This window comes from Varanus komodoensis, unplaced genomic scaffold (assembly GCF_004798865.1).
Source record: "Varanus komodoensis strain SLA01 unplaced genomic scaffold, ASM479886v1 scaffold1, whole genome shotgun sequence".
NCBI lineage: Eukaryota > Metazoa > Chordata > Lepidosauria > Squamata > Varanidae > Varanus > Varanus komodoensis.
Genome location: NW_025335268.1, coordinates 98,421,857 through 98,443,187, shown reverse-complemented (window position 1 = coordinate 98,443,187; position 21,331 = coordinate 98,421,857). Strand labels below are relative to the sequence as shown.

Sequence of the window (21,331 nt, the reverse complement as noted above, 5' to 3'; positions counted from 1 at the left end):
CCCCACTTCATTTTTATTGTAAAATTTAATGGGGCCTCATTTTTCCACTACCACTGGAGGATGGAGGACGCTTAAGATGTGAATCAGGCCCCTGGACCTCCTCTGTGGTAAAGACTGAAAAGGCCATCATTTAGTCATTTGCTCCTTAACATTTTTAACATACTTTTCACTTAGCAATCACTTAGTCCCTGCCCTTCTATTCCTGTTTCTTGATGACATTACAGGGACTAAGCAATCACTACTGTACATAGCTGAGTTTTTCTTCATGCTTGCAAAATTGGTGGATGTGAGTATGCAGGTGTTTCTCCAGTGCACAACCCTGGAGAAGTAAAGCATGTTTTAACCGAACGAAGTGAGGGCACTTCCGAAAAGCTTCTCTACTCGGAAGACATTACTTATGCCTTCACTCTATATTCTGCCTCCTTGGCAGCTTAGCATCTCTCTGAGCAGTGAGAATGCAATTGCCACTGCTGCCAGGATCATACAACAAGGCGATCATGGCAGTGCATAAGAATTAAAGGGGGTGTGGGGGGGGGGGGGGGGGGTGTAGGACTCTCCCCCGTCAGCAAAATCCCCTCCAAGTAGCAGTTACAGCAGTAATAGTAGTAGCTGTTACTGTCAAGTAGGAATTAGATGGTCCTTTAGGGTTGAGCAGGGACTAGATCCCAGATTTCCCAGCTCCCAGTCCAGTGCTCTCACTGCTACACTGCTTTAGCTCCCTCCCACACCACTGTCCCATGGCACACCACATTGCTTCTTTCCCCAGAATATTTGGCTCAGCTGCAATTTTTACTTGATAACTCTTGAACATGAGTGCATGCTACATCCTCTTCTCTTGTTCCCCATTTGGTTATTAATATCCCTGTGATAAGCTTATCAGTGTTTACTCATGGCTACTCAGACTGCTTCTCAAAGAACTTTGCACTCCACTAGCTTCCATCTATTGTCTTTACATACACTGCATCATAAAAAGTATGTTACAGAGTAACCACATCACCTGCATTGCTAGGGATGTGGCTGGAACATCCTCCAAAGGCTTGACATCAACACCCATGAGCAAACAACAGCTGTTACCAGGTTTATATACAGATGGCAGAGAAGTTGACTTTATGGGCAGCAGAGAAGTACATGCAATATATGCTTGCAGTAGGAAGTATTGCATGATTCAGTCAACTTTTCTTGCCCTCTCCTGTCAAGGGGGTTAGGTTATGACATCTGATAAATAAAGATGTACTAATACCTTTCAAATAGGTTATTTTACACTGAGTTATTCCCCTCACCACAAGGAATGTTATTCAGATAAAAGGGGGCATCCAAAATTTAAGTCAATGTATTTGAATACATTGGCACAATAATTTCAGAGGAAACACATTACTTTTTATTAGATCAATGCATTATTTTAAAGTGTTGTGTATTAAAAGGGAAATCTGTAGGCATGATGCAAATGACACAAGGACTCTGTGTTTGTATAGTTGATCTAAATGAAGAGGAGCTCAATTTTTTCCCAAAACTACATAACAATTTGGCTGTATACAAAGTTCTTCTGTGCAGAACTTTGGCTATTAGGGTACAGTCCAATACCCACTTACCTGGAAATAAGCTCCAGTGAACTCAAAGAGATTTACCTCTGAGTAAACAAATAGACAATGGCACCGGTAGTCTCATAGGACATCCTGACAGCACTAACATTAGGCTGGTGGTCTGTGTAGGGAATCCCTTACTGAGAAAGCAGCCATAGAAGCTGTCTTGCAATAGGGTAGAATCATTCATTACTTTGCCCCTCCCAACAGCATCACTGGACCCTACTGCTTTCCTAGACAGCTGGATTTTGCATGTATGGAAAGTACTAGTATTAATATTCAAAGTCCTAAATAGCCTGAGGCCAGGTTACCTGAAGGAATACATTGTCCCATATGTACCTACTCAGACCCTGAAGTTATCTCTGGGGATCCTTCTCTGGGATCCTCCTACAAAGGAAGTGAGGTGGTCGGCTACCATGAGAAGGGACTTTTTGGTTGTGGTACCCCAGCTGTGAGGTCCCCAAAGAGATGCACCCGGCACCTATATTCTTTTCACCCTCAGGTAAAACCCTTTTTATTTTCCTAGTAGTTTAAGAGTTAACTTTTAAACTTTAGTTTTAATTTTACATTTTATCCTCTTACCACTGCAATATTTCTTTGCTGATTTGGTTGCAATTGCTGTGGTTTTATTGTCTTATGTTGTTGTTGTTGTTTTTCTTGTTTGCAATTTTAACTTCTGTTACCAGCTCAGAGAGACTCAGCTATTGGGAAGTATAAAAATGAAATTTATTATTAATAAAAATTAATTGTAAACTGACAACTATCTCCAGCATCCATGACATGGCTCCCTCCTAGGGCAAGTAGATGTAAAGTACAATTCTGAGGTTAAAGCAAAGAACTTTATCTGCATAGAGAATTTCAGGGGAAAGAATGAACAGCATCCTTATATGTAACTGTAGATCATGAATAAATAGTTGTATGTCAGGACAAGGACAACAGTTCTGTAGTACTAAGGATAGCTTTAAAGAAGACAAAGCAGTTCCAGACCCTATTTTGTAGCCATCCCAAGGTGGGTAGCTTAGCTTTCTCTTTGCTAGTGTCTACTCACTTCTCCAGAATTTATAACGTTGAGTTCTAACCATTATTTTTTTAATGGAAACATGTTGGCAAGTATGCCATCTTTATGTCACTGAATGAAATGAGCTAGTCCAGCCTTTCCAAATCTGGTGCCCTATAAATGCGTTGGAATACAGTCCCCATCATCCCCAAACCTGAGTGCTGGTGTCTGGAGTAATAGGAATTGCAGTACATCACATCTGTATGGCACAAGGTGAAGAAAAGTTTCTCTAGCCTATTCTTCCAGCAGCAAACACAGCATCAGTTCCAGTTCTCAGCATATCCCAGAGTGCAGGTCCCATAGCAGTGAAAAGAGTGAAGATAAAGTGGGGAGACAATGAGTGCCATCCTGGAAAGATGTATGTATCCTTCAGAATTAAAGAAATGCTTAAATCATCCATTCTGTTCTGTATTTGGAGTTGCTTGACTCTTAATAGATAGCTTTGATCGTTGTCATTCAGACATGACAGGTTCAGACAATGCCTATAAGAGGAAAACCACCTGTTGTCCAATCTACACAGTGTAAGAATAAGTACAATTTATGCAAGAGTGACTGACAGCAGTAAAATATGTTACAGTTCAAAATCTACTGCTTATTTTGCAGGAAGCACAAACCTGGCTGGTCTCAGAACATTTCGTCTATTATGTCACCTTGGTAAATAGGGAAAAAAACTGACTTGTTCCTACATTCATACAAGTTACACGAAAGCTTTATTTATCCTGACAGTCAGACCATCATTCAAAGATGATGGTGTATTAACCAGTATCCAGTTTATTCAGCAGACATAGGCAAAGTTGTGAGAAAATAAGGGAGATAATTTGTATCATTTATTACTGATGTTCCGTGTCTTCCAGAGATGTTTTGTTATTCTGATGATGAAGACTATTAATTTCTATTCCTGCACAGGTAGAAGGCATAAAATGCAATGTGAGAGCCCCTTGGCTATAACATCATTTGTTTGTTTGTTTGTTTGTTTGTTTGTCAAACTCATTTGTCCTTGATTCAATTGTCATGCCAGCAGCTTTCACACTACTACCTGTGCATATTACCTTGCCCATATCCCTGAGAACAGATGAGCCCGGGGAGGGAGGGAGCAACCAAATTTCTTTTCTCCACTTCCTAACTGGAGAAAAAGTGCAGGAGGCTCCACAAGAAGCTGCTCACAGCAATTCCTGGATGGAGAATGAAAGCCGAAGCATCTCATCCAGCATCCTTCTACACTTACAGAGGTGGCTCTCTAGGAGGCTACCTCAGACCAGTTCAGATTGTCTGCTTTGACTGGTAGCAATTATCCAGAGTCTTTCTGATCACTTGCTTCCTGAGAAACTTTTAACGTGAGATGGTCAGGACTGAGACTGGAGTCTTCTGCATGCAAGGACCTGCTCCATCACTGGGATTTGCTCTGTGACACACCTATGGTTGCTTCCACCTGGACATGAGATCCTACCTCAATCCAACTTAATTATAATAATCAACAAAGATCCACATCTGGAAGCAGTCTCCCTCCCATGCATAGCTGATACAGAGGGAGATACACTTCCAGATTAATATTGCCATCTGATTTGGGATGCTTATTAGTTGTGCCAAATGGGTTCCAGGCACTTGTGAATATACATCTAAATCTAAAACCCCTAAATTTGTGGGGTTTATGTTTTAAGGCAGATGTATAAAATGTGCACTTCCCAAGCCTGTACACTACCAGAGCACAGTGATATGGCAATAACAGCAGTATTCTGAAGTTTGTGATTCATTTTGCAAATCAGAAGTTGTGGAAAGGTTCATATAAGAAAGAGAAATGCACAGAAAAATGTGTACAATCAGGAAAGGGCCACATAAAAAGCACTCAGTTAAAGGAATTTGCTTGCAGAAAGTGTGTATTTAGAAAAAAATGTGTACCAAAATGCATATATTTTGAAAAGTGCATATATGCTTATAGAATTAGATAAGTATGCATGAAAATATGTACAGATTTAAAAAGGGGAAATGGAGAGAATGGTCATAATGCATGAAAATTGGGGAGGGGGGAAATAAGCAGAATCGATTGACAGATTCATCCATTGAAATACCGCTCTTTAGTTATTTGCCTGAATGTGGGAGGGCTTGAAGTAGGTAGAAGGAGGAAGCTCTGAATATTAGAGTTCCTTATGAGTGGAAAGCTTTGCTCATTTTCAGGAGTGGGATGAACACTCTCACTCTGAGTGGGATGGTGTAAGTTTGTGTCCTACCACAGCAGGAGGTTGGACCCAGCAGCCTTCTTGGCACATTCCAACTTTACTATGATCCTATGAAGATAATGTAAATAGAGCTCCTGCTCATACCTTGCTGATTCAACATGGGGGGGGGGTGTTGAACTGTGGGGTGAGGCCAGCATTCAAGAGGTGTAGGGCCCAAGGTCAGTATTCACAGTCTTGTCCTTCTACCAACTTTACACCTCCACCCATCCAGGTGAATGCTTGAAATGGGCTCCTGGAATTCCCTACCCAAGGCAACCTGTTACAGCAGTTGGTTGCCTGCCGTTACAGCTGGACTGAGGCCAGTCTCTTGGGAGATTATATAGAGGGAAATGAGGAACTGGGCACCCACATAATCAAGATTAGGAACAAGGAAAGGAGTAAAGAAAAAATGTCACCTTCAAAATTCCTGAACAGATAATGCATAAATCACAAGAACAGATTCCAGATGCCAGAGCATTAATATGGTTCTTTGCCTTTAGTCATTTCAACCCCATGCATTCATATATAAAAACTGTGCAGTGCAAACACTCAATTTAAAAACAGCTGTCTTTTACTTCTTATCTAATAACAATCTTCACAAGTGGGATTCCAGAGGAGAGGGCATTCTTAGCATCATCATCTTGAGGGAGAAAGAAAAACAATGAGTACTCCACAGCCCTAATCCTTATCATACCACATCTGTCTCATCAAAGAAAGCTTCCCATACTCCTTGTCAGAGGGCAGATTCCGCTTTACAATAATTTCACTTTTAAATGAGGCTAAAAAGAAAAGAAGACTACTTCAGGGCATTATATAATGTCAATTCACAACCGCTTAACAATGGAGGATTAAATCCCCTTAGGACTTGTTTACAAATTTACAAATTAAAATGGCTAATGTATGACTAAATCTCAAAGAAAAAAAAATAAACTTGAGCCTGATGAAAGGCTACACACAGCATTTAATGGGGTTAATGTCTTTCCAAGATGCACTGAAGGCATTTTTTAATTACTTAGACACACAGCAAAAACCCTAAAGAAGCTATTTCTGAAACAGATTTCTACTGAAATACTGAAGTGCCATCTGCCCTGCAGTTTTCTGACCACTTTAGGCAGTGAAGTGCCTCAGAAGATTGGTCTGCAAAAATTCTATCTCTTCCTAATGAGTCCATTTCCCAAAATCCAAAATTAGAACCATGGCTCATAAAACTTGGGGGCAGGAAGAAACCCATTAGACACATTTATGCACAGTCATAGTTTGCATTTGGCAAACTTCTCTTGCAGTGGATTTGTTTTAAACTGCTGATTAATAGCATTTTCCCAAGGCAACACAATTGTTGCAAGCCTAAAGACAGTTCAATTTTTGAACTGGAATGAGGTTGCTCTGTGATGCATGTGTCACCTTCCAGTGATGAATTGATAGCATAAAATCCTCACCAGTACAAAATTTTCCCAGCTGTAATAAATGCATATGCTTGGCAGAATAGAACCTATAATGAATCTGAAGTAGACTTTGACTTCCTCTGAGTCCCACCATCCACTTCCTTTTTCTCTTTTTATAAAGGCATTTTTAGCAAGTGGCTGGGCTCATAGAAAAACGAAGCAGTGGTCTCCAGCCTCCCTGCTCTGTCCTATTCACTTCCTTTCCTGGCGTCAGGGCATTCAGTGAGAGGAAAGGACCTGGGCAGGGCAGCCGAGCAGAACGCACTGCTTTTGAACTCATTGACTGGGAAACAGAAGCCACAATTCCCATTTAAATCAGGGATGGTGAGTGTGTGGCACTCTGTTGGACTGCAGTTCCCATCAGCTTTAACTAGCATAGGGATGATGGCAGTTGAAGTCCAACAAGATCTGAACAGCCATATATTCCCCATCCCTTATTTAAGTTCCAGTCACATATTGCTTGAATGAATAAAGGAATGTAACAGGAAGGCCACAAACTCAGACCCATCAACAAAGTTGTATGTGTTCTCTTGCCAATGCCATGTTCAACCTAGCTTCTGAAGCAGGTAGCCTTCCATTCTCATTGGGGTTCCTCAAGCAATAACTGGGCAAGAGGTATAAGTCCCCCTACTTAACACTTTATTACAAACATCATGATGGTGTGGGAGTGGCATGGCAGCCCCAACTCAAGCTTTCTCACCTCCTGAGGCAGGAGAAAACTTGTGTCACATTATTCTCTTCTTCTCATCCTTCCTTACTTTACCTTTGGTGGTGCTGCATCATCTCTGTGGAGAGCCATAAGACCAGAAGAAATGGATAAATCTTCTGGCCATGAGGCTCTCCAGGCCCCTTACTTTGTAGCCAGCACTACTTCCACTCTTCATCTGAGATGGGGCCCTGAGAACAGGGCTAAATATGCAACCTTACTGCCCGTTTCACCAGCTTACTCTGTATGCACAAATTGCCACCATCCACATCAGCCTATCTCTTCAGCCAAAATGTTCAAGACAAAATGCATCTGACAAAACAAACAAGCAATTCTAAGCCTGCCCTGCTACTTCCATTGAAGTGAATGAGGAAGTCAGATCAAATGAGATTTATGTATGGATGGGAAAGCCTGTAGAATTCTTAAATAGCGCAGTTGAGTCAATGAAGTGTAAAGTAAACTAATGATTAGAGATATGTATACCATACATTACACAGATACACCACCCACAGCTCATGAAATTAGATATTATTTGTTAGCTCTGTTCTTCCTCAAAATAAGTTTGTATTTGTTTGTTTGTTTGTTTAAAAAATTGGGTGAAGGAGAATGATGGACATTGAGGTCTAGATTTCTCGGAACAAAGAATTGCTTTCCAGAATTTGTTAGACAAATCTTGGTAATAAGCCATTAAAATGAACATTTATACCAGAATGTCTAAATTATAAATTAAGTTGCATGGCTAAGCTCTTTTTAAAAGTTTGCTTTTTATACTAACACATGGAAAAGCTATGGCTTTCTTTCAAATGGTATTGTTCAAGTAGTATAGGAAAGTGTCCCTCAATTATACATACATAAGATTCTAATGTTATAAACAGTTTCTTGATTTTGGCTGAAAATTTTGTTATCTAAAAGTAAGCAATATTAGTGCTGTTCAATATGTTCTGTTTCACAGGTAGCAATAAAAGAAGGACTGGGCAAGTGTCTCCCAAAATACATAAAAAACAACTTACCCCTGTTCCCTGCTGGTAAATTATCATTGGCAGTCCTGACAAGCATCCCTGGCTGAAATTGCAGCTACTGCACAAGCAAACATGCCTTATCCATCTGTCATCACCAACATCCAGTCTGCTTTAGGATTTACTTTGCCCTTTCCCAGTGTTATATTATATTGTTGGCAGTAACCCACTCACTCCATTCCACCCGGCTAAATAACCCTCCATATGTAGGGAAGAGGCACACATACCAAGGACACGGATTTGCATCACTGCTCCATGTAAACCAAAGAACATCCACAGTGGTTGAGAACAGTCCACGCACACCTGCATGCCAGCATTTGCTCCATTGTGGCTCAAGTGCAGTTCACCTTCTGAATTCACCATGAATCCCAAAATATCTCCACTCTGGAGAGGCACAAGCACTCTACAAACTGCCCAGAACTCTTTTCGATCAACTAAGGATTCCGGATTATAAGGAAGGTCACTGGGCCTCAGAGTGCTTGGGTCACAAGTGGTTACTCCATAAGACAGCGTCCCAGTACGTGAGGTGTTGGATTTGTTAATTTTGACAAAGATAGTCTCATTGATTCTAAGTGGCCTGCTAGTGAAAACCAAAGTTCTCTCTTCCCGAGCATGCTCCAGTCGGGCCACGGTCTGGTCATCCAGAATTTTAATATGGGCTCCCCTGAGCTGATGGAAGCGGAGGTCACTTTCAAGCTGGGATGGGAGGAGGTGGGAATGCTGGGAGTTGAGGGAGTTCTGTGGGATGGGACACATGGCTGCCATGACATGGAAGTTCTCCTCCTGGAGGTTGAGGTCACAAAGGCTCACAGACAGCCGGGTGTCCTCCGTCTCTCTGCGCAATGAAGGTCGACGGATTGCTGTGAAGGACCTTGGACGGAGGCAATCAGGAGGAATAATTTCGCTATCTGCAAATCAGAACAAGAAAAGAGAAAGGGTCACCCAAGGGTAAGGAGAGCATCTAAGTTGTATCAGCAGCTGTGCCACAAAAACACAAGGTCATGTTCTCCCCAGTGCAGCGCCCTTGTATATGATTAAAAATAGGTTTCAATCTATTCCCAAAGGAATTGTCTCTGTCAACATTTCAAACACCATTCTACTATTTTCTAAGACAGTATCAAGTACAGGTGGTTGAAGGTAAGTTTTAGAAAAGGGAAGCAGGTAAACAAGCAGGATCAAGCATGAAACCACCGATGATGGTTGCAAAAATGTTCTGTGTACATCTAGTATAATGTTCATGTGTAGAATGGGAAGAAGATCCAGATGCTTGAATTCAACAAAGGTTTTAGGAAAGGGAAGAGGAATCTATTGCTCAACATATCCAAATATCCCTTCCCCTTTCACCTTCCAATAGTGTGGAAAGAGTGGAGGTTTGTTATAGAAGAGAACTGGTCCACATAAAATGAGCCTATAGACATATATCTATGGCCAAAGAGTGGTTTTAAGTCCAGTTAGCAATTGTGAGAAATATGTAGTTTATTGTTGTTTATGGACTTGAAGGACTTTGCTTAAGTGACTGCTATAGATTAGCCTGTGCTTTTATTCTTTGGTAATTTTAACACATTTACAGAATTGTTATGATGGTTATATTTAACACTATGAGTACAGTATATTGCTTTGGGTGCACTGTGAAAGGGAACGTGTCAGGGAATGCACCCATCTTTTAAAAAAGATGCTTTTCCAGTTAATTCATCCAAAATAACAAGTAGTGATATCTTACACTCCCTTCTCTCAAAATTAGCACCACCCCACACACTCACTTGTAAAATCATCACCAATCCACAGTCTCCCTTTTTCTCCTAAGAAAATGATCACACCGCAGTCTCTTTATAATCATGCCCCCATACATTCTTTTGATCAAAGGTAGGCAATATGGGACACATGCAACCCCTGCCACCCCCACTGTCCCATTCCCCGCCCCCTACAAATGGCATCCTCACTCTACATGTCTGCAAGCTAGATTTGATATTTTTAGAGCTCTGTACTTGTTATAACAGCCTAAAAGGGTCAAATATAGCTTAAAGTCAAATGTTCTAGATGGAATTGTTCTGTAAAAAATTAATTAAAATAAATTTTCAGGCCATACAAAACTTTCCGTAGAAAACAGCAATACTGTCAAGTTCTTAACTCTGTCCTCACAGCTTCCCACATGAAACCCAGCTCACTCTTTTTGTTATTTAAGCTTTGAGCTCTCCAACTTTCCCCACTATTTCAAGAATCAGCCCCTTCTTGGGACCATAGAAAACCTCCTGAGTTAATCTTTGTTCTTCTGTTTTTGTGTCATCAGCAGATTTGATCATCGTTCCCTGCACTTCCTCACCCAAATCATTGCTAAAATTGTTGAAAAGCACTGAGCCCAGGACAGAATCCTTCAGTACCCCCCTTTTTATTTCTCTCCAATTTGAAAAGATGTCATCAATGAGCCCTCTTTGAGCCTGATCCACCTGATGGTTGTTCCATCTAGCCCACCTTTTGCTAGTTTGCAATCTATCAGAGAGGTACCCAATAAAAAAGGAAAAGAAGAAATCAGATTAGTACACAGATGAGCTGTGTGTGCAGTTATGATTCCCTCATCTCTGAAATTATATAGTAACAGTGGAAAAGATTAGTTAAAGTAAGGTGAAATGAGATAGATATGCAAGCTGCTCAATCCACCCAAAATATCAGATTTTACCATGGAAACAGCCAAATCCTTAACCCTAGCACAGCCTTGTCCAACCTGGTGTCCTCCAGATTATTTGAACTTGAACTCCCATCAGTCCTAGTCCACATAGTCAGTGTTAGGAACACTAGGACTTAGTCCAAGGCATTAGGAGGGTGCTAGTTTAGAGAAGGTAACTTTAATACATAAGCATTTACTACTGAATTGTATTCTGAAATTAAGGGTTTTTTCTCCATATGTGTTATTTTTAATTCTGGCGGCAAAATTAGCCTTACCTGGTTGTTAGAATGGTTTAGCTCAAACTTCTTTTAAAACCATGGGAAAGTCAATGGGCAATCTAGCTGCAGAAAAGGGTCAGTGGAGGAAAAAGAAGTGAGGGGGGCCACTGGTGGTGGCTGATTTATAGTGCTTAAAGTAAGCAAAACATGTTGTGGGGCTTTGTGGCTATCTTTTTGCTTCTCTGAAGTATGTCCCTTAGGACCACAAAAGCATGCATGTCACAAGTGAGTGCTGACAGGAAAGCCATCTGCCTTTGATTTGTCTTATACAAACTTTTCATCTCCAAGCCTCATTCGCACTCATTCGCTTTGCTTTACAACCAAGGCTAAGCAATTAGTCTGGCACTCAGCACAAGTATGAACACAGCATTCAGGGGCAGCTGCCAGTGCCACCCAGTCCGGTAATTCTGGCCACCCTCTGGCCACGGGCATTTGGATTAACCTGCCCCATCCACCTCACATGCATGTGGGGTAGAATGCATTGTCCCACTTTACTCTGCATGCAGAAAATACCATTTTAAACCTGATGGGGGAGGAGGCTTAACTGAAAAGTATGTCTTTGAAATGGAGAGGTAGTTTATCAAGGTTGTTAAGCTGCAACCTTTTGTCCCTGAAATGCTCGTTCACTATTTGCGGGTATTTAAAACATAGGAGAACACTGAAAAAGGTTGTGCCTAATTTCACTACCTCAGTATTCTCACAGCTTATCCCTCACCTGATGAAATAGAAAAAAGGCAATGAAAGTCTGAGACAGACTGTAACACTTAAGATTACATGTGACTGAATGCTCCCTGGTGTGAAAACTACCTCTAGGAAGAACCCTAACCCTAACCTTTCAATCTGCTATGCTGTTTTCTTTTCTTTTTTTACTTGCAGAGAACTCTTTCCATGAGAGAACATGAAAAAGAATTGTTTTGTGTCCCCTGCCTGACTCTGTCTTCCATAATTTAACAAGGCCAAGGCTGTAATTAGTCCCAATATTTCCAAGCCCTTCATTTGTGTGCTGGGTCAACTGCATGTTTATTGATTGGTTTATATTAATATTCTAAAAATTAAAAAATAATGCTGGGTGAATAGGACTTTGAAAGTAATGGAGCTTCAGATTTGTATGGCAGCATGAAGATGACCTTTCCAAAATGGATTGGTGTGTGCAAATTATGATTTTTTTTTTTTTGGTCTGCATAGTGTTTCTCATCATGCCATCCTGCAAAATGATCTTTTTCATTCAGTTGGAGGTCCATCTTGAGTCAATACCATGTTATCATGCATGTGTGCACACAATAACCATTTAGGACAGAATAAGTCATACCTTCCCAGTAACAATACATTCCACCTCTTAAAAGTATACCTTCACACGGTAAGGGGGTTTCAGTGTCAGAGAAGCTAAGAGCAGTGTTGCCAGAAGGCCAACAATGATCACCCACTAGGTTGATCTTCTGGCAGGGTTGCCCTCAGTGGAATGGTTAAAGTGGATGCACCAGACTAAAATGTGTTCACCCTCTTCAGGACTAACAGTCACATCAGCAGAAGAGAATGGAGCTCTCTGATGGAGATGGAGAAACTTCTGAAGGGCATCTACTGGGCAGCAGTGGTAGCTAAAGGAAACACTGGCAGAGGATTGTTTATAGACAACAACAGTGACATCCAAACTAATTCCAGTTAAGTACAGTATGGAAGTAGAAAACCACTTCTGAATCTTCTTATCCTGAAAACCTTATGATGGAACAATCCAAAATGAAACGAGATAGAGACAGAAGATGATACCCCCCCCCCCGCGCTTTCAAAGGCACTCAACAAGCTGCTGGAGAAGAGCAAATGACAAGTATGAATAGCACATTAGCTAATGATGCACCTAGATTAAAGCCTAAAGGAAGTCTAGTGGTTGATATGCACAGAGGTAAAAGAAAAGTATGATGCTTCACAGCCCATAAAATTAGAACATGGACCATCAGAAGTATGAATTAAAGCAAACTGGAAACCATAAAGCAAGAAATGGACTAGCTAAACATTGCACTACTTGGTGTGACTGAACTTCAGTAGACTGGAATTTTGAGTCATTTTCATATTCAGTCAGACAAACACAAAGTGTTTTACTCTGGAAATGACAAACTCAGAAGAAATGGAGTGGCCCTAATATTAAGGCAAGATCTAGCACAAACAGTAAGGGGCTACAATACAAAATCTGACCAAATAATATCAATCAGAATAAGTGGAGAACCTATCAACATAACCAACCATAACATTTCCAAGGAATTCAAAATGAACATAAAGAACAGACTTGCATTACTTGAGCCAGAACTGTGGATTAAAACTAGAGACATTATTAGGGAACTATGACAAAAGATAATTCATCTAGGAAAGAGAAAGAAAAGATGGATGACAGACGAAATACTCACAATTGCCAAGGGCAGGTGACAAGCAAGTAAAAGCAAAAGGTGCCAAGAATAGAGTCAAAATCCTGAAAGCAACTTTTCAACAACTAGCAGAAATATCACATAGAGATAAAAATAACTGTTACAACAACCAGTGTAAAGAAATAGAAAAGAGCTTCAAAAGAGGAAAAACAAGAAGATCCAGGAAATCCAAGGGAAATTCAATCCTAAATTAGGAATGCTGAAAAACAAAGAAGGGAACATGCTATCCAACCAGGAGAATATACAAAGTGGAAACAATATGCAGAAGAACTATACAAAAGAGATGAAAGGATGACAGATTCCTTGGAAGGCATCCTATGAGGAAGATCCTTATAGGAAGAGTATAGAAAGTGAAGTGAAAGCTGTGCTGAAAACAACTGGAAGGAACAAAGTTCCTGGAGTAGATAGAATACCAATAAATCTATTCCAAACTACAGGTCCTACTGAATAGGTCCAAATCCTAACAAGAATATGCCAGTAAATGTGGGAAAAAACCAATGGCCCACAGACTGGAATGTACATTCCAATACCAAGAAAGGAAATGCAAAAGAGAGCAAGAAAGAGAGCACTTGCACTAATTTCCCATGCAAGCAAAGCGATGCTCAAAATGTTGCAACAAAGAATATTGCCCTGTATGAAGCAAGGAATGCCTGGTGTTCGAGCTGAATTCCTGAAATGAAGTGGTACTTGACATCAAATATATGTTGGCTACTGGAGTGCACCAAAGAATTTCAGAAGATCAGTCTATGCTTTATCAATTACAGCAGATCCTTTGACTGTGTGGATCATGAGAAGCTGAAGGTGGTCCTGAAAGAAATGGGTGTGCCTCAGCACTTGATTGTCCAAGTATGTATTATGGACAAGAAGCTACTGTTAGGATAGAATATGGAGAAATAGAATGGTTTCTTATGGGAAAGGTGTCAGACAAGGCTGCTTGTTATCTTCCTATTTGTTTAATCATATAAACAAATTACATAAAACATTTTATATGGAAATCTGGATTAGGATCAGAGGAAGGAGGAAAATTGCAAAAGGCAAATCTATAATTTAAGATATGCAGATGATACCATCTGACTATCAGAAAGCAGCAAGTTGAAACAACTCCTTATGAAAGTGAAAGAAGAAAGTGTAAATTTTTCCTGGTGACCAAACAATTTTTCCTGATGTTCTGCCAAAGAGGCACAACAAGGTCAAAAATATAAAATTAACCTCTGCCAAGAAGGTCAGAATTTGTAAAGATGAGCCTGGAGGCAGATGTTTTGACACCAAATGTCTTAAAAGGACGTGTAGGACAAAATAACCATGTGCAAAAGGTTACTGAATCTTTCCTGCTGATTATGTTTTGCCTTTTTCATGGAAGTGTCCTGCTGTTAGTGAGTAATGTTTCCTGCTATGATGTTTGTTACTAATCTTTACAAAAAGCTAAATGTATAAATTTGCTGTGCATGATGACTGCAGCAGCTGGTCCTGACTGAAGGCAGGTTCATTCTATTTTGCTAGTGTGCACCTACAGTAAATAGTATTTTTAAAAAATGCTAAATGACTTGCTGGTGTTGCCTGTCTCTTGCACAGTCAGACAAAAAGCAAGAGGGACATGCCCTAGATAATAATGGAGAAATCAAAATTGTGAAAGATTTTATTTACATTGGGTGAAGCATGAATTCAAAGGGAGAATGTAGCCTAGAAATTCAACGAAGACTGAGATTTGGAGGGCCAGCAATGAAGGAAAAGATAATCAAATGTAAGAATGTTTCATTGAAGACCAAGATCATTCATACCATTGTATTCTCAATCACTATGTGTGGCTGAAAAAGCTGGACAAGGAAGGAAGCTGATGGGAAATAAAATGGGTGCATTAGAAACATGATGCTGGAGCTGAGCTTTGCAAAGATGAATAAGTGAATCCTAGATCAAATCAAACCAGAGAATTTTCTGAAAGCAAAAATGAAAAGAAAAGTCAAAGACAGAAGAAAAGATAAAATAAGGATGGATTCACTCCATAAAGGAAACAACAGTCTCAAATTTATTTATTTATTTATTTATTTATTTATTTATTTAAAACTTTTATATGCCATCACCACATGCCTTGGCATCACAGGCCGGCACACAACACACACAATTAAAAACAATAAAATTTAGAATATGTAAGCAGATATGTCATGGATAAGATATTTTGGAGGGCTTTCATTGATAGGATCGCCATAAGTTGGAGATGACATGATACCATATAACAACAAAAAGTAGTAAGTTATTCTCAAACTACCCTAACATGGGAAGCTAGTTGAAATAAAGCAAAAGGTCTAACATTATTTCTAAAAGATATTCAGATGAGGATTTTGCTGTCTTCCTCAACCTGTCTACCAGGTATGTGGACAACAATTCCCATCATCACACGCTAATAGACTGGACATCATTATTGGCAATACATGCCAGATATCAATGAGAACTATACAAATTATGTACAATAATGAGATTGACTGGATAAAGAGTAATTCACTGATATCTAACAAAACGGTATCTAAAAGTGGTAGTGGTTAGAGTGTTTGACTAGGATTTCTCAGATCTAGGTTTTAGTCCCCTTTCTGCTATGAATCTCACTAGATGATTTTGGGCCCTGTTACTAAGTCTTGGGCTTGCCTACCTCACAGAGTTGTTGCAAGGATAAATGGAGAGGAGGGGATTATGTAAGCCATCTTGAATTCCTTGCAAGAGGAACAAGTCTGGGATATAAATATAATACATGCATGCATGCATACAGGCTGTAATCCTATGACCACTTATCTAGGAGTAACTCCCACTGCAAGTAACAAAACTTATTTCTTAGTAGATATGCATAGGATTGTGTTATGAATTACAGAGTGTCTGCTGATTGACTGAATGTATTCTCTAGGAGAACTATTTGTGCAGTCATGTCCAGTTCAAAAGATGTATACCAGATGTCACAACTATTGTGAGCACTTCTGATTATTTTTAATTGCAGAAAGATGACACCAGGGGAAATTCCAACTACCACTTCAAAGAAACGCATTTTTCATGCCAGTGTTATAACTCAGGAGCCTTATTTTGCATGTTCAGAATGTTCATGCTTCCTTCATGCCACTTGGCCAATTTGGCTGCACTTCAGGAATGGGAAAAAAGAGTTTGCACATGTGCTTAAATGCTTTCCTACAAATCCCCTTTGAGACTCTCAAAAGCATTCACTATGCAGAAGAAAGATGGTGAGATGTTTAACATTCATGGATGTGAGCCAAGTGGCCCAGAACCTCTTTCTTGTACACTGGACTAGTTCAAATGATTCTGTGATATGGATACTTGTCTGAAAAGATGTTGATTTCATTGTGCTTGTATTTTAGTAAATATCTGGAAACTATCTTTTTCTCATCTTTTCTTTTGCCCAAATTGTGTTACAGGGATATAAAGAAATAAACAGCTAAGGGCCTGAGGTGAATCCTTGGCTCCCCTTATCTATTAGTATCAATTTAAATGTTCCTTGCATCAGAAACAGCTGCAAAGAGAATAGCTGATACAGCAGCTCTAATTTGGTAACTCTAGCTCCAAGGGCAGCTCATTGAAATGAGAAGGGAACCGATGAAGAGCATTTATAGTTATTCGTGCCAAAGGATGTGGCCGAAAATTTCAACAGTTTGGTGAATTTGTGTAGCATGTGTCCTCAGGAGGAAACCTGGGCAAGTTTCCTGCCGGAAAACGTTTGCTCTTCTGCATTACTTTTGATGAAGGGGATAATTGCAATCTGTTGTAGTCTGACAGTGTAAAGCCAGTTTTATCATATTCAGGCACACACCTGCAGCTAAGGTATGTCCTCTGGCTGGCCATCAAAGCCAAATGCTACAACTCTTGCCCATTCACTAGAGAAAATGCTTTTCTTTTTTATTTATATTTAGAGGATGATGAGATATGTATCGATTTATTGAAATTTGTCATAACTGAGTAGGCCTCGCCCAATCCTAGGGAAGAATTGCTGTACAGGAGCCTTAAAGGTCTCTCGCCACCAGAAATCAGAGATGTAAACAAGGGTATGAAATCCCAAGGGATAAGTTAAGGAAAGGAATAAACTGGGAAATGCTGGGGTTGTGGCAGGAGTTGTTCTTCCTCCGTTCCCCAGGCCCAGAATGGAAATATTCTGAAGCAGCATATTAAGCAAACCTGGTGTGTCCATTTTCCTATTTTTATCCTAAAAATGATGGGAGCCTTTAAAGATAATGTTTGATTTTAATTGCAAATAGAACAATTAGAAAGAAGGCCAAAGGTAGTTCTGGTTGCCTGCATCTCTCAGCTGCAAATAATTCTGTGTCCCATTCTCTAACTAAATCATGCCAAATAGTACTCTGCCTCAGGAACTAGAACTGATGCAATTGTAGCAGCCATTTTTGCCCAAGAGTCAATTCTGTAATATTTGGCATTTCACAAAATGTTAGGTAAGGCACTACACAGGTAAGGAGTTCTCAGGTTTCTGCAAAGTGAATTGTATTATTGTCTGGCAACATGACTCTGTCATAACACATAGTACAGTAAAAATGCACTTTATAAAAATCTGAGATGATCGAATGCCGGTCCAGCAGTGATATAGGAAGTCACAAGTAACTTTGAATTCCACAGATCGTATCAGAAAACTGACATTAATTCACTAGACATTTTTTTCGCAGCAAGTAGCCCTATCCATAATTAAAATTTATTTATTTATCTTTAGACCATTTTGTTAAACTCAAGGCAACATGCAAGATAAAAAAACAAGTATACAAAACAACAAAATGAAATAAAAACATAAATATTTTCAGAGATAAAAACAAGAGTCAAAATATTTTAAAAAGCCATTAAAGGTATATATTCAGAGTTTTCCTGAAAATCTGCAAAAAGAAGAAGAGACCTGACAAACCAAAAATTGAACCTCAAGCCAAGATATAGGCCACTACCAAAAAGGCCCTCTCTGTGTGCTCACCAACCTAACTACCCTTAGTGCAGTGATGGCGAACCTTTTAAAGACTGAGTACCCAAACTGCAACCCAAAATCCACTTATTTCTCACAAAGTGCCAACATTGCAATAAAAAGTGAAAACTGAGGTTTTATTTTAAAGAAAAGACTAAAAGGTTGTCCAAGCAAATCAATCTCTCTCTCTCTCTCTCTCTCTCACTCTCTCTCTCTCTCTCTCTCTCTCTCTCTCTCTCCCTCCCCTCTCTCCTTGTCAGGGAATTGACAGGCCATGCAAAAGCTCGGACAAGTCAAGGCTAAGGAATCATGGTCCGTGATGTTATTGGTTGGTGCCACTACTCCTTTCTAAGCATATGCATGACCCCTATGAGCGATGTTACCTGATGCTTGGCTGCTGGGGTGATGCTGGGCTGAATTGGCTCGCATGCTGACAGAGAGGGCTCTGCATGCCTGCTGTGGAACACATGCCATAGGATTGCCACCACTGCACTGACCCTACCCTGGTGCACAACCCTAACCCTAATATACCGGTAAATTTCCACTGAAAACAATGTGATTTTGAAAAAACAATACTTGAGTAGCTTTTTCTCCAAAGCTCATCATTCCTGCCCTTTCAAAGCACATTACAATGATCGAAATCATGCCAAGACACCTCGTTTTTGTAACCCTAACACAACTCTGAGCACGCCACTAACCCTAATACAGACATAAAGTTCCATTGAAAATAGAGTGATTTTGCAAAAGGCTTCTTTGAGTAGCTTTATTGCACAGCTAATCATTTCGGCCCATTCTAAACACATTCGAAGCATCAAAATCATAAAAGGACACTTCGTTTTCCTATCCCTAACCCTACACTGGGGCTAGCCCAATACCTAATAAAGGGCTATATTTCGACTGAAAAGAGGGCGGTTTGGAAAGAGTGTTCCTTGAGTAGCTTTTGGTGCACATCTCATCATTTCTGCCCATTCCAAAAACATTCCTGCCATCGAAATCATGTAAGGAGACCTCGTTTTGCTTACCCTAACCCTACCCAGGGTCATGCTTCTAACCCTAATAAAGAGATAAACTTCCACTGAAAAGAGGGCAATTGTGAAAAAGCCTGCTTGTGTAGATTTTTTTGCACAGCTCATCATTTCTGCCTATTCCAAACACATTCCAACCTTCGAAATCATACCAGAACAGCTCGTTCTCCTAACCCTAACCCTCCCCTGGGGCAGACACCTAACCCTAACAAAGGGCAGAAGTTCCAATGGAAAGAGGGAGATATTTAAAAAGCCTTCACTGAGTAGCTCTTTCTGCGCATCACATAATTTCTGTCCATTCTAAACACATTCCACCCATCTAAACCATGCCAGGACACCTCCTTTTTCTAACCCTAACCCTGCCCCGGTGCACACGCCTAACCCTAATATAGGAGTATATTTCCAGGGATGATAATGCGATTTTGAAAAAGTCTTCCCTGAGCAGCTCTTTCTGCGCATCTCATCATTTCTGTCCATTCTAAACACATTCCAACCACCCAAACCATGCCAGGACACCTCCTTTTTCTAACGCAAACCCTACCCGGATGCACACCCCTAACCCTAAATTGGGGGTAAACTTCCATTGATAATAATGCGATTTTTAAAAAGCCTTCCCTGAGTAGCTTTCTCTGCTCATCTCATAATTTCTGCCCATTATAAACACATTCCAACCGTCCAAACCATGCCAGGACACCTCCTCTTTCTAACCCTAACCCTACCCTGGTGCACACCCCTAACCCTAAAATAGGAGCATATTTCCTGGGATAATAATGCGATGTTGAAAAACCCTTCTCTGAGTAGCACTTTCTGCGCAGCTCATCATTTCTGCCCATTCTAAACACATTCCAACCATCCAAACCATGCCAGGACACCTCCTTTTTCTAACTCTAACCCTACCCTGGTGCACACCCCTAACCCTAAAATAGGGGTATAGTTCCAGGGATAATAATGCGATTTTGAAAGAGACTTCCTTGAGTAGCTCTTTCTGCGCATCTCATCATTTCTGCGCGTTCTAAATACAATCCAACTATCCAAACCATGCCAGGACACCACCTTTTTCTAACCCTAACCCTACCCTGATGCATTCCCCTAACCCTAAAATAGGGGTATATTTCCATTGATGATAATCTGATTTTAAAAAGGCCTTTCCTGAGTAGCATTTTCTGTGCGTCTCCTCTTTTCTGCCCATTCTAAACACATTCCAACCATCCAAACCATGCCAGGACACCTCCTTTTTCTAACCCTAACCCTACCCTGGTGCACATCCTTAACCCTAAAATAGGGGTATAGTTCCATTGATAATAAAGCGAATTTGAAAAAGCCTTCCCTGAGTAGCTCTTTCTGCACATCTCATCATTTCTACCCATTGTAAACGCATTCCAACCATCGAAACCATGCCACGACACCTCCTTTTTCTAACCCTAACCCTACCCTGGTGCAAACCCTAACCCTAAACTAGGGATATAGTTCCATTGATAATAATGCGATTTTTAAAAACACTTTCCTGAGTAGCTTTCTCTGCGCGTCTCATCATTTCTGCCCATTCTAAACACATTCCAACCGTCCAAACCATGCCGGGACACCTCCTTTTTCTAACGCTAACCCTACCCTGAAGCATTTTCTTAACCCTAAAATAGGGGTATAGTTCCACTGATAATGATGCAATTTTTAAAAAGCCGTTCCTAAGTAGCTTTTTCTGCGCATCTCATATTTTATGCCCATTCTAAACACATTCCAACCGTCCAAACCATGCCAGGACACCTCCTTTTTCTAACCCTAACCCTACCCTGGTGCACACCCCTAACCCTAATATAGGAGTATATTTCAATGGATAATAATGCGATTTTGAAAAAGCCTTCCTTGAGTAGCTCTTTCTGCGCATCTCATCATTTCTGCGTGTTCTAAACACATTCCAACCATCCAAACCATGCCAGGACACCTCCTTTTTCTAACCCTAACCCTACCCTGATGCATTCCCCTAACCCTAAAATAG

At 40.3% G+C, this 21,331-nt stretch overlaps 1 protein-coding gene across 1 annotated transcript in view; it reads right to left on the bottom strand.

The window, feature by feature from the left end:
- NEURL1 (neuralized E3 ubiquitin protein ligase 1) overlaps window positions 1-21,331 on the bottom strand; it is a 375,254-nt gene that overhangs the window by 8,314 nt on the left and 345,609 nt on the right. Inside the window, exon 4 of the mRNA XM_044438028.1 lies at window positions 8,242-8,922. Coding sequence (XP_044293963.1) covers window positions 8,242-8,922 — 681 coding nt within the window. The remainder of the gene's footprint in view (window positions 1-8,241; window positions 8,923-21,331) is intronic.